Source organism: Aulonocara stuartgranti (assembly GCF_965226115.1).
Source record: "Aulonocara stuartgranti genome assembly, chromosome: 9".
NCBI lineage: Eukaryota > Metazoa > Chordata > Actinopteri > Cichliformes > Cichlidae > Aulonocara > Aulonocara stuartgranti.
The window spans coordinates 17,852,037-17,869,139 of record NC_138960.1 but is presented as its reverse complement, the minus strand read 5'-3'; the positions used below and the strand labels follow the sequence as shown (position 1 = coordinate 17,869,139).

At 38.3% G+C, this 17,103-nt stretch overlaps 2 protein-coding genes across 5 annotated transcripts in view; one reads left to right on the top strand and one right to left on the bottom strand.

Annotated features, from left to right (window-relative positions):
• The window catches only part of cnksr2a (connector enhancer of kinase suppressor of Ras 2a), a 121,392-nt gene that overhangs the window by 92,152 nt on the left and 12,137 nt on the right, over positions 1-17,103 (top strand). For 2 of the 4 annotated variants that reach the window (XM_082546442.1, XM_082546440.1), the window contains one exon: positions 3,450-7,239. The exons of the other annotated variants lie outside the window; for them this stretch is intronic. In XM_082546442.1, the coding sequence (XP_082402568.1) occupies positions 3,450-3,647 (198 nt within the window). In that variant the 3' untranslated portion in view covers positions 3,648-7,239. Of the gene's footprint in view, positions 1-3,449; positions 7,240-17,103 lie in introns of those variants that run through there. 4 annotated transcript variants of the gene reach the window in all.
• Positions 13,981-16,342, bottom strand: klhl34 (kelch-like family member 34; the record flags this gene model as incomplete). Its single annotated transcript, XM_082546458.1, has 1 exon — positions 13,981-16,342. The coding sequence occupies exon 1, from the start codon at positions 15,763-15,765 to the stop codon at positions 13,981-13,983; it is 1,785 nt and encodes a 594-aa protein (XP_082402584.1). The 5' UTR covers positions 15,766-16,342.

Sequence of the window (17,103 nt, the reverse complement as noted above, 5' to 3'; positions counted from 1 at the left end):
GGTGGCAATTCAGCCATTTGATTCATGTTACAGCAGCTCGTGAGTGAATGAACATGGTGCAATAAAAGTACTTTTAGGAGTAAATTTTTCCAAACACTTAACATTGACTTAAATTTACTTGAGTAGGATTAGTGTTTGCCACTTCAACATGCAGTCAAGTTCTATACTCTTGCTAGTGACCTACTAATTTTATTCAGGTGTGTTGGAAAAGAGAAACATGGAAAGGTTTCAGGATACCAGCCCTCGAGGACTGGAGTTCGAGACCCCTTCTCTAGATAAAATATTTGCTGGAGAAAAGTAATGCAATAAAAAAAAAGTATTTTACGACAGAAGTTAAAAGCAAAATTGTATAGAAATCCTGTCATCTGTGTTTGCTGGCTCGGTATGCAACTGTTAGCCAATGAGATGTTAATTTTGGTGAACAGCCTCAAACCAAACTATATCTGCCAAAACAGGTGTACAGACGACTCCTTACAGTGTCTTTCAGTAGAGACTCATAACCTTAAACTCAAAGCGGCCACACCCTTAATGATCCATAAGTTTAACCTTTAACCGAGTTTAAAGAAGGATACAGTTTGCATGCTAAAAACACAAAATCCATTTTTCCAAACATCTTTATTTGTGCTGTAAATTTGGATATTTTGAGAATCTATGGAGATTGAATCAGTATTGGAGGCGGCCTCAAAGGGCCTTTTGAGAAGCTGCAGCTTTGAGGCATTTCTGCATTGGCTTTATTTTCAGCTCTTCTGTGAAATCTGTAAAACGTTTGACTAGGACACAACACGATGGTTAACAGAATTGCTCTCGGGAACAGACGTTTGCTTACTAAAAACAACGAAATGGACCTCAGTAAGAGAAGTTGCTGCCAGTAGGTACTCACACAAACAATAAAGGCATATAGGAACAGACACTTTTGAGTCTGGAGCTTAGCAAAAGGTCAGTTTTGTTGAACTTTATTTTCCTTCCATAGAATTCAATTTTTGTGAAATGCAACACTGTATTTCACCTCATATTATTAATCTTACAGGTCATACTCCTCTAAAATCTTATCAGAAACTGCCTCCTCCCCATTCCTTCTTCACAAACCTTTTGAACTGTAAGATTTCTTGAAATAATGGTTTACTTCAGAAATTGTGCAAAGGCTATTGACCTCAAGGCAAAACGTGCTGCTTGTAAAATAGAAACACTTTTTCTCATCTGTTCAAAAATAAAACATTTGTTAAAGCTATGATAAGACAGAAGAATGGCTCTCTCCATGAGGATTTATTTCATAATTGTATATTTATGATAATTTCTGACTGTGATGCACACACAAACACCGCTCATGTGCTGGAAGATGTCTGTCTTGTTAGTTTTAGTGGCGTTATCTGTCACAGTGTGTCTCCTCAGAGTCCTCAGATGTCAAGCAGCCGTCTGTTGCTTCATGCTGTCTGAGCAGCAGTGATGCTCCCAGGCTGGGTGGCTCTTTTGCTGTTTTTTTTATGTCTCTAGAGTTTGTTTCTTTGTTGCTTCCTCCGTGTATGGGGGCGGGATGGCAAGTGAGGGCATGGAGGCTTTATTGCTTGCAGGTACATCAGGTTTTTTTTGTCTGGTTGGGTGGGGAAGCTTATGTGTTTGTTTGCTTGTCTCGCGTCTTTTAAAGGTATATACCAAGCTTTGGGGGGAGCATGGATGAAAAGTTTCACAAATAATCTTCAGAAGACACCACAGTGACCCTAGTAGAGGCTACATTTTAATTGCTATTTACAAGGGATCAGGTTGGATTTGTGCGTTCAGGCAGCATCAACATATCTGCAGTGGTTGCTGTGGAAACAACAAAGGATTTCATATTTTCTTTGTGTGTTTCTGCACATTAAAATTGGACCAAAACAACATGATACATTTGAATGAGAATGTGATGGCAGAAGGAATAACAAGAGAAGAGATTCATGTGTTGTGTTTAATAACAGCTTCAGCACAAAGTCGAAGATCATGAAGTGCTAAATTAGAAATAATCTACTACTGACTGAACATTAACTGAAGCAATGTATATTTCACCATCACGATACCGCTGTCATATAGCAACATATCATCGTTGCCTTTCAATTATACACAATTTATTAACAATGATTTCCCATGTAATTTAGAAAAGAAAGTTGACAGTGCTGTCACAAAAATGTTTGTAACTGCTGATGCATTTCAAATTCATTAACTGTCACTTGAACAAAGAGGCTTAGATAAGTTATAAAGAAAGAAAGATCCAGTGAATGTGTTTAACTTTTATCAAACAAAGAGGAACTCGTTTTTAAAGGGGCTAATACAAATATTAGACATCTACAATTAGAATCGCACAATTAGATCATTGCTTTAAAAAAAAGTTAAAAAACATTATTTCATTTATTAGCATCTGAAGAATGTAACTTGTCAAACAGAAACATTTTTAGTTTTCTGATGTATTATGATAGGAAAAAGGTGACTTTTCAAAAAACAAACCCAGTTTTAAATATGAATTTAATAGGTTTTTAATATAAATAAAATAAATAATACATTTTTATAAATGCTTACAATCTTTTTTTTTTTTTCAATAAGACCTTTTTACTTCTTAAAATAGTAGCAAAAGTGGGTCTGTTACAACACTTGGAAACTACATTTAGCCAAGTATTATATTTTGACTCTTACTACTACTGTTACTGCTAATAATAGTAATAATCATCTTAAAAATTATCATTTTAATCATAGTAATTCATGATATAGTCATATCAGTTATCAAGCAGTATCTAATGATAATATCAAACACTAGGCTATTCTAGCTGAAGTTGAACAGTATAGTATTTTTTTATTCACAATTCGTACTTTTACTATTGGTAGCTGTGTTTATTTTGATGCTTCTTTTAGTCCTAACTCAGAGAAACGTCAACACTTTGACATGCTTACATCGTTCTTCTATAAAAGTTTTTGTGGTAATCATCATGCAAAAGTTATTACTATTGTGGAATTAAAATGCATTACTGCATCAGTATATATTAACAATAGTGTATTTAGTGCCTTAATATACTGCATACTGCCCAAGAATATTAAATATTAATTTAAATAGGTTTTAATAAATGTCCTACGAGTGGATTAGTTAATAGTAGATAATGTGCTGAATGATGAACTAAGTAGTAATTTAAAGGTGTTTCAAAATGCGATACTGAAATTTACCAAATTATATACACTGAATTACTTCAAAAGTAGCCCATGCATTCATTGTGAATACACATGGAAGGTAGTGAATATATTCAGTAGAACAATGACGGATGAAAACAGTTGTTTTTTAAGTGTTCTATGCAAGGTGATCACATGTCAAATCTCCCCAAATCTTAGTGTATCCCCATTAAGTGTGTGTCTTGCTTTCCGTGTGTCTGCGTCTTAAAGAAGAGCGATATTTTGAAAAGTGACCCGCCCCTCCTCTGTTTCTGCATCCCCCATAGGACAGGGAGGGGGAACTAGCGCTGATTGACAGGCTGCTGGCCAAACCCCAGCTGTCGTCGGCAGAGTTCCAGGAGTGGAAGAGAGCCTATCAGGAGCTGTTCACTCAGGAGCCGAACTCGGCCGCCGACTCAGATCCTGGCCCGCCCCTCACCCCGTCGCTCTCTCACACGCACTCCTACATTGAGACGCACGTCTGACGCGAAAAGCAAAAGCAACACACACGCTTAAATTGCTCTCATCAGCTGATTTTGGATTGAGTTGAACAAATTGCAGTTGATGCTTTGAGGCATCAGAGCTGCGATCGGAGAAATCTTAGTGACGAACTGAGTCGAGAGGCGAGAGTAGAGATGCGCTTTGAGCAGCCGCCGTGTGACAAGTGCAACATGACGTGTTTTTGCGAAGACCCTCGTGTCACATCAGTCTTCGAGCTGATTGGTCATGCCACTCCAGATGGCTCGAGGGTGGACACTGACACTGATTCTTGAGTATTATATGTTAGCTTTTGTGCTGCGTACCTAAAATACTCTCCATGGAAAACCATATAAAGAAGGATCTTCATCATCTTCATACAGACTTCTCATCCAGTGGGATTACAGAGTTGTATCTTTCTCCATCTTGCTTATTGTGCCATTTTCATACTGTGACTGCACAGTGTCTCATAGACGCTCTAATAGCCACATACGTTGTATTCTTTCAAGCCTTATACTTGATGTCTATGATGATATTTACTGTACAGTGAGTGCTACAGTAGACAACAATAAGCAAAGGTCTTTTTTTTAAAAAACAAAACAAAACACTAGTCTCAGTTTCTATCTAGTTTTAGAGACTTTTGTTTGTGCTGGTTTGGTAGATTCGTGTACTGTGCTGGGCTGGACCTGAAGCATGCACACTCCTCCTGGAATAGGACCCATTTGAAGGAAAAATCCACCCTCAAATGCTTTTCTAGCAATGCATCAGGCATCACATGGTGTAGTTAGGAGCCCATTATCTGCTGTTGCTTTATTATTGAACTTCAGTTCACACTCCAAAAACACAGTATGTCTTTCAGAAACTGCCATTTACTGCTTTATAACGTCGCATATGCACATTAAAGCAGTGTGGTTTTTACATTTGGAAAAATAGAACACTACATGCAGTTAAATCTGTTGTACAGACATATACAGGCATAAATAGAGAACAACAGTTATTCTTGTTGCTTCGAGAATAAAAGCTTGCAATGATCAAGGGAGTTTTCAAGTTTCTTTTAAAATTTTTACACAATAGTAAATAAAATAGGATCTTTTAATGATACTTTTATTAATTGCAAAACAAAAACAGCTACTAGAAATGTCTAATGTTTCGTTTACTTTGTATACATATTGAAAGCTGCATTTTAATGACATGTAAACAAATACTAGGTGCCATCCACAGAAAGAGGAAAATATAATGTTACATGGCTTTACTTAACATTTCTTGCAATGATGATAAAAGGTTTTGTCTTGCATTATAATTATTATTGCACTGAAAATTAGAAACTTGGTCTAACTATAGATGGAGCTTCCTAAATCTGAGAGAGCTTCTCACTGATGAATATTCTTTTTAGCTTTTGCAGATATGAATGTTTATATATAGTATAGTAAAAGAAGTACAGTTCTGTTCCACCTATGTGCAGTTGCCAGCTCCCAATCTAGAACTGGTTTCCTACCCAAAAATGGCACCAGTCAACACAAAATTACTGGACCCATAGTTTGAACCATTGACATCAGTGATTATGGGAAGAACTGATGCAAGAAATTCACCAATGATTGGCAGATTCAGCCCACAGGTTCTGTTTGCTATGATTTTCTTTTCATGTAAATAAATCCAACTTTTCATATCTTCCACAATTTGGGCAAGTCAAATTAGGATTACTCCCTCCATTACCCAGTCAAGTTGCTTCCATGTCTGTCTTAACATTAATTTAACATTTTGGATATATGAAATTTTGTCAGGTTATTGACAAAAGTGTGTTTCAACCCTTGAGCACTAAAATCCAATCAGTTTATCCTTGAGTTCAGGTGCCAAAATTGAAGAAATCGCCTCAAAATTTTTAAGAGCTATCAATATTGAAACAATGCAGTGAACTGATGGATGAAAGCCATAGAATCATGCTGTCTCCAGCACTAGAGTTTTGGTTTTTCTTATGCAGTGTATTTGTACATAATACCAGATAAAAGCTTTTACTTCAGATGTACCTCTTTGATATTACCCTTAAGTGAAACTTTCATCAACACAAGGGGACATTTTTCCATTGGACATGTGGAAATATTTTGCCTTTTGTAGGCCACCTTTGTATTGGCTCAGTCACACTAGAGTAAAGATAGATTAACAACCTCTATGCAGCTAGGAAAATTTGGTGGGTGCCTGGTAAGGTTTTTTTTCTGTCAGAGGCTGATTGTAAGTAGTTACGAAACTTGAGCGTGCAATACCCTCGACCATATTATCACAGATCTAATATATTTGCCAACTTCTCACCATTCAACGGACTGACTCCATCTTATTATTATTTTGTTTCCGTCTTTACTCACTAAGGTTGCTTTGAGTACAGAAACCTAATGCAAATGGTTGCAGATTAGTTCCCCATCCCTGAAGCAACCATTTCAAAGACAATAAAATGCCAATGAACTTCATTTCACAAGTTTGTGTCACACAGTCTTAATAATTTTGGTGTTGTTACAATGTCCAGCTATTGATTTACCTACTGAGACTGCAGCATAAATAAGAGTCTTTATAACTTGCCTCGTTAAATGAAGGTCACATTGACTCACTGCATCATCTTGTGGTACAAAGTGGTATTACACAAGTATAGCCTAGCCTTGTGTCAAATTTTGTTGATATTTTTTCAGCACAAAACTTTTTTTTTTTTTTACATTTTTTAATACATGACGCATTATATACATGAAATTTACAAAAAAGTACACTACAATTCTCTAAGCCGAAATATCATTGATATATGAAATTTTATAGATCTACCCAAATCTTATTGTAGATTTTTGAATTTGCACAAATGTAACTTTAAATAAAAGCGCATTTCTATCTAGTTTTTAGGCAACTGCTACTTCCAGACATGGACGTTATTTTCATTTGGTTTTCAGTGCCTTATATGGCATCCACACTCCTAGTAATACAGGTGTATGAACTCTGGAAAGTTACTCTGTTTCGCCCCAAAAGCCTCCAAAAATATTTAAACCAAAACAAAAAAAAGCAAAGAGACATTTTTAGCACAGAAAGATTTTCTGAATATCGCAGATTTATAGTACTTAAAAGAATGCAAAAGTTTCTAAGGGTGGATTTTTCCTTGGAGACCATTTGGCTCTCTGTATCCTGCATGTCGCATAGAGAATATGAGGCCATATTTGCATAGGAACTGAAATATGAATCTAATAAAAATATATTAGTTTGTTATTTGTAGGCTATGCTGTTGCCAAAAGACTTAATACTCAAAGTCAATGCACAAAACTATGAAAGCAATCATAAATACATATAAACACACACACAACTACACACAATAATAAGCACATAGACTGAATGCTCTTTCTCTGCTGCTGCCCGTGGTTGGTTGTAGTAGCATGTCTTTGTTATAGATGAAAACAGTATTCTTTTTCCTGTTTTTGTGTTTGAAATCTTTACATACAGTAGATCTCTATTTATAGAGCGCAAACTAAGTGTCTTGGAAGATAGTCTCTAATTCTAGTTCAGTTTTTTTTTTCTTTTTGGACAGACTGTCGTCGAGTAAAGATTGTTTAATGTTCGATCTATAAATTATGGTTAATTAAAAAAAAACAGTATTTATTTATGTAATCATTCTATATGCTCTCTTGAAAGATGAGGATGGATCAATAAAATGTTGGTCATTTCGCTGAAAGTGTTTTTTGTGGTCTGTTCTGTGAAAATTAGTCCGTATTGATATCATAAATTCAGCTTTTTAAAATGCTATATACGTAAAAGTACCACAAATAAAAAAGTACCAATGAATGTAAAAGTAACAAGGACTTTCTGCAATAAATTTCCCCTGTGACAAATTTAATTTATTCTACATATTACACTGCACAAATACATACATAAATAAAACAGCTTATTATTACAGTATAATAAGTTAGTTAAACTCCAGGGATATCAAGCTGTCTGGCTTTCCTTTGGTAGCCAGAAGTATTCTCAAATCCTCACTTGTTATCTGATAGTTTAGTCAGAAACATGCACACGAGCAGCCTGTTGGAGGTCACTTTGTAGGGCTCTGGCAGTGCTCCTGTTTTTCCTCACACACTCGAGCAGATATTGATGCTGCTGCTGGCTCGATGGCCCTGTCCAGCTCTCCTCATGTAACACCCCATCTCCTGATATCCTCTAAACTGTTAGACTCAGGGTTTTGTGTTCTGTGGTTTGGTCGGCCATTTCAGTTTTGCACAGTAGCATGTGCACAGTTCCCTCATGTTTTGGTTCATATCTAGTTCTGTTTCAGTTTGGTTCATATTTCTTTCCTTGAGTTCCTGTGTATTCTTGCCTCCCTTGTTTAGTCGTGTCTCCGTGTTTTTTTATCTGTGTCAGTTTTGCCTCAGTGTTAGGTGTTTCCTGTTTTATTTTGATGGTCTCCAGTCTCTCGTGCTGTATATTTGGTTCTGCTTCCCTTGTCTTGTCTTCTGTGATTACTTCAAGTTGTGCTCCCACCTATTTCCTCTTCCCTCATTACCTGGTGTATATTTATTGTCTGAGTCTTCCCTTGTTCCCTGCCTCTAGGCTGTGTGCACCCTTGTTCTGTGGTTTCCCCTAGACTCCTATTGTTTTTGTTCCTGGTTCCAGCCCTGCCTTGTTTTTGTATTTGTGCATTTTTGAAAAATCTTCAGCATTAAAGCTGTGTTCATGCACTGTCTCCAGTGTCCTGTAGTCTGGGTCCACATCCTACCTGCAATACAATGTTATATGACACTGTCCATGGACATAAAGCAAATATTTTTGTGATGGCTTGACGAGCTGGACTATCTGTGTAACCTGAAGACTGCAGTTACCGCTCCAGCGATTAGGACGCTGGCAAAAAGCAAAACTAGAGGAAAATCAGTGAGGCAGGATAAGGAGAGAGCTGGTCTGTGGCCACCACCTGCAAAACCTTTCCCTTTTTTGGCGTTGCCTTGTTGTTGCCTCTCTGTCACTTTCATTTGCTCCAAAAATGTATGCTTCCTAAATGGACAGATTGAGTTCCCTGAAGAGTACCTGACTCACTTTGTGTTATACTGTGATAATCGTGTGGTACCTTAACTTCTTTGAGCAGCATATGTGACTGATCAATTTGCAAACAGCATATGTTAGCTTGTTTTATTTTAATTTAAGAAGCTAAGTTTACTGGTCCTCATCCGAATAAATCTGAGAATCTGAAATGACTGACAGGAAAAGAAAGAAGGAGCTTTTTGGACATTTTCCTGTGAAAAACTGTCAGAGATCTAAAGATTGCTTTTTACAATGTCAGGACAAGATTTACATTTCAGAATTGTTGGAATCAACTTTTTTGTTCTTTCCAAAGGTTTTTTTTATTGGATGAAAAAAATCACACAACATCTATTTTCTTAGACTCTTATCCGATTCAAGGTCATATGAAGGCTGGAGTCCCCACAGCCCATCCTCTTTATTCACAATGGGTTGCCACAGTGGATAGATCTACATGTTTTGATTTGGCACACGTTTATGCTGAATGCCTTCCTGATGCAAGAGACTTATGTCTAAATCTCAACAAAAAAATCTTTCTATAAATTAAATGGTAGCTACTACAAATAGAAGCTGTGGACCTAGTGGAAAAAATACATTTCCCTCTGACATGTTGGGAAAATAAAAATACTTCAGTAAAGTACAAATTGGTACTTGGTTTCTTTATGTCATTTAGGAATTTAAATCTCTGTAGCTATCTACATAGATTTATCTAATCTATGTATCTAATTTATCTAATCGATTTATCTAAAGTACCTACCAAATAAATGTGGCTAAAATTGCTTATATTTAGCTTAGCTACACAGTATGTGGTGCACTGTTAGGCTGCATTAACTTGATTACTCTTAAGAAGATAAATAACAACCAGGTGCTGCTGATCAGATCTAATTAATTAATCGTCAGCAACTGTAAAAAGTTCAATAAAAGCTGATGTTCTGGCAGCTTGCTGGTCTGGAGCCACCAGGAGTGGCTGTCCAACTAAATTTACCCTTTTTTGGTGACAAAAAAGCATTAAAGGAAAAAAAAAGCTGAGTCTCAGCTGTGACAGTGAGAACTTTCCTGATGTAATATTGTCATAATCACACATTAGAGCATGGTAGCTTGAAATTAACATTTCATATTTCCACTTTTATTCTTTTTTTCAGACATTCATTTAACTCAGATGGTGTTCTAAATAAGTAATATTTTTGTAGATAGCACAGTGTGCATTCAGACTTAAATGGAAACAGATACAAGCGCAAAAGTGCATCAGTAATGATCTCCAGCAGTTACCAAGCTATTACCCAGAAACGCAGATGCTTCTCTCTAATGCTTTTCTACTCTGCAGCTTCATCCTTCTTTGTCCATTTGACTGTCAGTGCAGATGAAGTGGAACAAGAAAACAAAAAAAGAGTCTCACACAACATCCTTGTTTTGCTGCTCTTTCTATATCTATCAAATAGAAAACTTCAATTATTCATAGGTAAGCTGCAATGCTGCACACTTTACAATTTCTATCTGCAAATTCTGCAAGATATTCTCCTTAGTTTTGCTGTTGTTGTTATTTCAGCACTGTCACCCTCACCTTCATCACCTTATCGGCTGGTTTTTTTTTTTTCTTTTTTACTTCTCTATTTCATCCCGCAGCTTGGCCTCATCCTGAAAACTCATCTGTTTGAGTGTTACCTTCTTCACACTGAATCTGTTTACCTCCTCTGCTTATTCCCAAAAATCCCATTTATCACACAGCTTAGCCCTTGTTTTTCTTAACACACAATTACATTGGAGTGACACTCTTTGGAATATTTGGTGACCCTTCCCTTTTACATACTTACATACTGTAATTAACTTTCAGTGAACTAAAAGTAATCTGAATCAATCTGGCATATGCTCAAAAGAGCTGCAAGGAAAATGCCACAGTGCTCAGCCTGTATAGTTTATATGTGAGATGTTTAGTTGAAAATGCTAATCTTTTCTTCATACTGAGTTAGTTAGAATAATTTTATGAATATCTCTAGAGCAAGGAGGTTGGGTCATAGCAAAGAACATAAACAGCATAAAACATAGATGTAGCCACTTTCCCATTTTCCACTGCTTAGTGAAATCCCATTTTGAAGCCTCGAGCCATGTTGGCTCGTTCGCTAACAATTTCACAAGTCATTAGCCAATGAGCATACCCTGATTTATTCTTCTTTTTGATTGTTACAAAATGGACCCAATGAGTTATGCAGTAGGTGACTGAGTACATAAACAGGTATAAGAAGCCAGGTCAATGCCTGGCTTCGTATGAAATCTTTAGGACAGAAAACTTTTTCACAACTACAAAAGTTGATCCCTAGTGGTCATTAAAAAGAATTATGAACTTAGCTGTACTTTGTAGTAGTTTGGAAGTAAAACCCCACCCCAACCAGTCATGGCAGATGGCCGCCCCTCCCTGAGTCTGGTTCTGCCAGAGGTTTCTTTCTGTTAAAAGGGAGTTTTTCCTTCCCACTGTCGCCAAAGTGCTTGCTCATAGGGAGCCATATGATTGTTGGGTTTCTCCGTATGTATTATTGTAGGGTCTCCCTTACAATATAAAGCACCTTGAGGCAACTGTTGTTGTGATTTGGCGCTGTATAAAAAAAATTGATTGAATTGAACTTAAACATCCTCTTTATTTATGCTGTAAAACCATGCCACCTGGAGAACATGTGAGTTTCATTATTCAACCTGTGTTCATTCAAATTAATCAAATTTTACAGCTAAATCATTTTACAAATTGTAAAAATAATATTAACTTAAAGTTTACAGATCAAGGCTATTGGTAAGCCAGCAGCACTGGGGAATAAAGCAAAGAAATCTATCCACAAATTGTTACATTTTAATTTTTAATTCTGTATTTTAAATTCTCTGTTTTCCACTCTGGCTTTTGGCTTTGGAATCCAATAAGTGGTGGGGAAACTCAGGACTATATATATATATATATATATATATATATATATATATATATATATATATATATATATATATATATGTGTGTGTATATATATATATATATATATATATATATATATATATATATATATATATATATATATATATATATATATATATCCCCATGCTAGGCATTGCTATTGAGGTTGAGTTAAAGTAAAATGATAAGCCAGGTGATAGATGTTGGGTGCGATGTACTTTTTAGTTAACAGAAGATTAAAACTTAACTAAGATTAACTGCTTTTAACTTTTAAACACAATTTTCATATTCATATTCATTCACTCAGAGAGCCACTGTAGAAGGCAAAAAGAGCTCTGGTTTGAGAAGTTTAACATAGCCAAGTTCAACAGAGCCAAGGTTTCTTAGTGTTAGCTCACATAAAAGGGCCATTTGATATTTGACTGCACAAAATTGACCAGCTATTCCAATCAGAGACAATATGATAAGGATCTATAAAGAACATAGATTATATACAGTAAAACACAACATTGCTCCTGCTGTAAATAAGATTAGTGAGTCTAACGCTACAGAAATTGTTAATTATATGATTTGATCCCCACAAGTGGCCAGTAATATATTGGTGTTACTGCTCAGTTTGCCCTCGGTGTTGCTGTTTGTTTCTAAACTGACAGACACATATTAGAGCTCTGAAACTTTACACTTCATACACTTAATGTTGCTGTTTGTTTCTAAACTGACAGACACATATTAGAGCTCTGAAACTTTACACTTCATACACTTAAACATTAGAGGTTACTCAGTGTGCTCCCCGCCAACTCTGTCCCTTGATACTGCTGGTCATAAATAGCTTACACATGTAACTGATCAGTTTTCTAATCTATGGTGCAATGTTTAATGTTAAATAAATACGTGACAGCAGGATTAGAACCGAACCTAATAAATAAATAAATTAAATTAAAATAAATTTGTAAATAAAATAAAAAAACAGTCACTTTGGTTAATAAAAAACCCCCTCTAAATATCAGATTTGTTTTTAAAGGTTATGTTAAAGTTTCTGTTAAACTAATATAAGCTTAGTTTTACTGGCACTAGCTTCATATTTAACACAAACACAAATGCATGCACGTGTGGGCGCGGGCGCACACGCACACAGATATTTATTGGTCTTCTCATATATCTTTCTGGAAAATCTACAAGTGTTGAACTAAGCAGCAGTAAACAATAATTTATCATAAAAGCTGGGATAGGGACATCAGCTAGCATTGCTATGGCTAACCAGCATTAGCCTTTTGTTTGTCATAAAAAAATAGGGGTTTATGAAGATTATACGCTCACTTGCGACTTTTTCAAGTGTTCAAATGTTATGTTATTGCAATACCTAATCAGTCAATTATAGCATCATGGACCTGAACCCAACAGATATGCAGCAACTGTATGACGCTATCATGTCAATATAGACCAAAATCTCTGAGGAATGTTTCCAACACCTTGTTGAATCTATGCATGAAGAATAACGTTATGAAGGCAAAAGGAATCCAAACCCAGTATTAGAAAGGTGTTTCTAAAAAAGTCTTTGGTGAGTGTATCCGTTCAGACATTACAAATAATTCTTACAAAATAGTAGTTGCTAGGTTTCTTAAAGAATGAAACCAGAGAAAAGCCTTTATCCACCTATTACACAAAATATTTAAAACCTTTAGGGTTTCTATTAAGGAAAAAGATATGAGCTTTGTTTGGGATTTTTATATAACTCTAGATCAGAAATATTTGGATTATCTTGAAGAAGGTTAGCCTAGCCTAGCCTAACATAAATACTGGAAACAGAAAAAACAGCTAGCTTAAAATGAATTAAATGAAACCTTAGGCTACATCTTTAATCAATGTAGACATAAAAGTGTTAAAAATTATATACTGTGTTTGGCTGTGTGCCTTATGCTAAGCTAACCAAACTGCTTTGTTGCTGTACACCTTCATGTGTCAAATGCAAATAAGTGTAGACAACACGCCTTAGGCTAGCTGTTAGTAGGAGAAAACTAGTTGTTTGATATTTTTCCCTAGACCAGAAAGACCAGAAATAATATTAAAAAATAAAAGTATTACAACTGAGGAAGTTGTTAAGGGCTGCGTGGTAGTAAACATTTCATGTCCCCCAACCTAGTTTCCCGCACAGGCCCCAAAGACTATTGCTCAACTATGAGCAATATCCTTATTTCTGTGTTTTAGTACCCAAAACCTAGAGTTTGAACAGCCTGGGGAAAATGGGGGTAAAATGTACTACATTGTGGTTGATTTTAAAGCATCTGCTCAGCATTTTGATACCATATTACACCCACTCAAAGTGAAATTCTCACTTTAGGAACTGGCTCTCAGCACTTGTAAAATACATTTCTCACTTTTTGTGCTCTTTAGTCTGGCAGAGGCAGCAGCGTACACTCAGTCCCAGTGAGAGGTCTGGGAAGCTGGCAGATCTCTCTCCAGCAATCTTTCTTTGTATCATACTCCAGCACACTCTTCACAACCACCTCCTGCCCGTTACTCCACCTTCTCCCTCCGAAAACCAGAAGATTCCCAGATGACATGGATACCATGCCGTAGTTGAAGGAGCCAGTGAGAAGCGGCTTGAGTCGCATCCAGTGATCTGACTGTGGATGGTATCGTTCAATATCACAGAAGGGTTCGTACATCCCCAGCAGTGCATAGATGTAGCCATGAGCAGTTGCCAAGCGATGACTGAACCTGGCGATGGACATGGATGCCCTCTTTTCCCAGACTCTGCCTTTAAGATCCCAGAAGAAGACCTCTCTGCTGCTCTCCCTGCTTTCATCCTGAGTGTAACTATAGTTACCCGGAACACCACCTGACACATAGATGCTGTTGTCAAGCACAGCAGAGGCGTGGCCGTAAAGTGTCTGAGGCATTGGTGGCCCTTTCCTCCATGCTCCTGTGGCTATATCATAAAACTCCACAGAAGCTACAGAGGCATGTGTGTTGGTGTCTGGTCGTGTGTGTCGTCCGCCCAAAGCATAAATAACATCCTCTACCACGCAGCAAGTGAACTGTGCCCTCCTGTCCAGCATGGACTCCACCTGCTCCCAGCAACTAAAGCGAGGATCGTACCGCCACACCTGATTGGATGTTGCTACAGTAACAAGCCTTTTCTCATCTTCATCTCCCTCTTTCACTTCATCTCCTCCAATCACAAAGAGGAAACCTCCCACTGAGCACACGCAGGGATTTCTCAGTCTCAGCGGAAGAACACAAGTCAAAGATGAAAACCTCTTCCTCTTTGGATCGAACGCCATCACCTGCTTTTCTGGCCAATCAGTGCTGGACCCGCCACCCACAAGAAGCACGCAATTGGGTGATGCTCTAAGCGTTGTCTGCCGGCTCTGCCTGATGGGCTGAGTTGAACCGAGCCTGTGGTACTCGGATGCTCGTGTCAGCTGGCTCCTTATTAAAGGTGTGGCCATGGCTCTGTGGGCATGGCTGATATTTGTGAGGTCAGACGGGGGGACCAATCCAAAGCGCAAACGACTCAACAAAAGATTTGATTTCAGGAGTGGGAGGGGCCCGTTATCATCCAGCCAATCCAGAACCAGCTTTATGAGCTCCACCTCCTTAACACTAGGTATCTCATCAGCATCCAGAACCGCCAACAGTGATTCGATATTCAACGTCAGGAGCTCGTCCCTGCTTTCTTGTATCAAGCTTCCCATCTCCATGGCAATGGTTTGATTGGCAGCCTCAAGTGCATTTGAGAGGGCGTGGCGCTCAGCCAGGTTAGCATAGTCACAGCAGTTCTTGGCATTTAAACCATCAGTCATGTAACGCTCGCATATCGCCACAGCTGTTTCCACCTGCAAGTACCTGCCTGTTTCCAGGACAACAGGAAGTGTGGAGGGTGAGATGCTGAGCCAACCTGAATACAGGAAGTCCAGAATGGCATCTAAGCCCTCTGGTGTTAGCGCAGGGAGGCTAATGGAGCCTGCTAATCTCTCTGCAGTAGTCTCTCCAAACAGGGCCCAAAAATAGTCACTGGAGCTGGCTAGAAGGGCGCGATGACAGGGAAAAGATATGCCGCCAGCCTGTAAGACAACATCACACATCTTCCTCTGTGAGCGAAGGCGCTGGAAGCCAGAGAGAAGTCCGGTTCTGTGGGAAGAACTGTAGAGGACAGAGTAGCTATCCATCCAAAAGACGGCAGACAAGAGAGTGGAAATGATGGAAGGAAGATAAGGAAACTTTTGAAAAAAGGGAAAGCAAGTTAAAGGAAAAAGATTTGTCAGGAAGGAGCCAGGAAGCAACGGTGAAGAAACATTAAACACAGCAAGCACAGGAAAAGCTGAAGAGTGAAGTCAAAAAAAGAGGTTGCTGACAAGCCGGCACCAAAAAAGTGTAAAAAGAATTGGATATTAGTCGGAGAGCAAGAAGCAGGAAATGAGAGGCGCAGGAAAGAGTGTGTCTCCTTTGGCAAGCTTTCTCCATCTGTGTGTTTGTCCTTCTCTGCCTTCAGCAGCGAGCATGTGACACCATGATGCGGAGGTTAATAATGGCCCCCTGCAAACACAGACAATGCTACAGCCCGCCCCCTTTTTGGCACTTTAACATGAACCATCCCAAAGCCCTCATGTCTCTTGCCCTGATACCCCGGCTCTGTTGGTTTTGAGTTTGTCTGCTGCCCTTTTCTCCGTTTCCAAGAGGGAGTATCACCCATGAATCATACACACCAACCAACCAGCGAGCATGGAGATGCATGGATAAACACCCTGACCCCACACCCAAAGAGACCGAGAGGGAGCCTGGCAGGGCTTTAGTGTCTAACCCAGTGGATGAACTCATTGGTAAATACAGCTGCTACAGTCTGGGACCAAGATTCCAGGGCATGCCACCAATCTGCACTCTCATGGTGACAGGAATAGTAGCACAGACACAACTCGGCAGATGCGGCGCGAGGTAGATATCAAACCTGCGGAAGTTTTGCCAGGCTGTCAAAGATTTGTCAAGTGTCAGAAGTACTTCATGGCTTTTGGTATTAGAGTTATCCGTGCCCTTTTGGGAGGCATTTAACCTTTTTATGACCTGCAGTCTGTCAGTATCACACAGATGGATGTCATGATATTATTTTTATGCAGAGATAGGAGGCGATGGTGAGCGTAAAGAATAGAGAGATAATGAAGCATCAGGCTACAAGTTAACTAATGTGTTTACTGTCATCTCATTAATGCTGAGCTATACTCCGCGGTGCCACTCTTTGTTTAATACACAAACAAATGCACATCAGTATGCAAACAGCACGTTATTGAACACTTTACAAGATCTTGCAGGGTACGTTTTGCTCTGAGTTATGATTGCTGTCTCTGAATAGATGCTGGCTCACGCTCTGAGGTGAGTGTGTATTTGTCCGCGTTGGTGTGTTTGTTTTATGGAAGGGTTACACCAGTTTAAAATTCAGCACACGGGCTACTCACAAAGAGAAAAAAAAACAGACTCACACCTTTTTTTCCTTTTTTTTTTTGAAGCTACAAAGT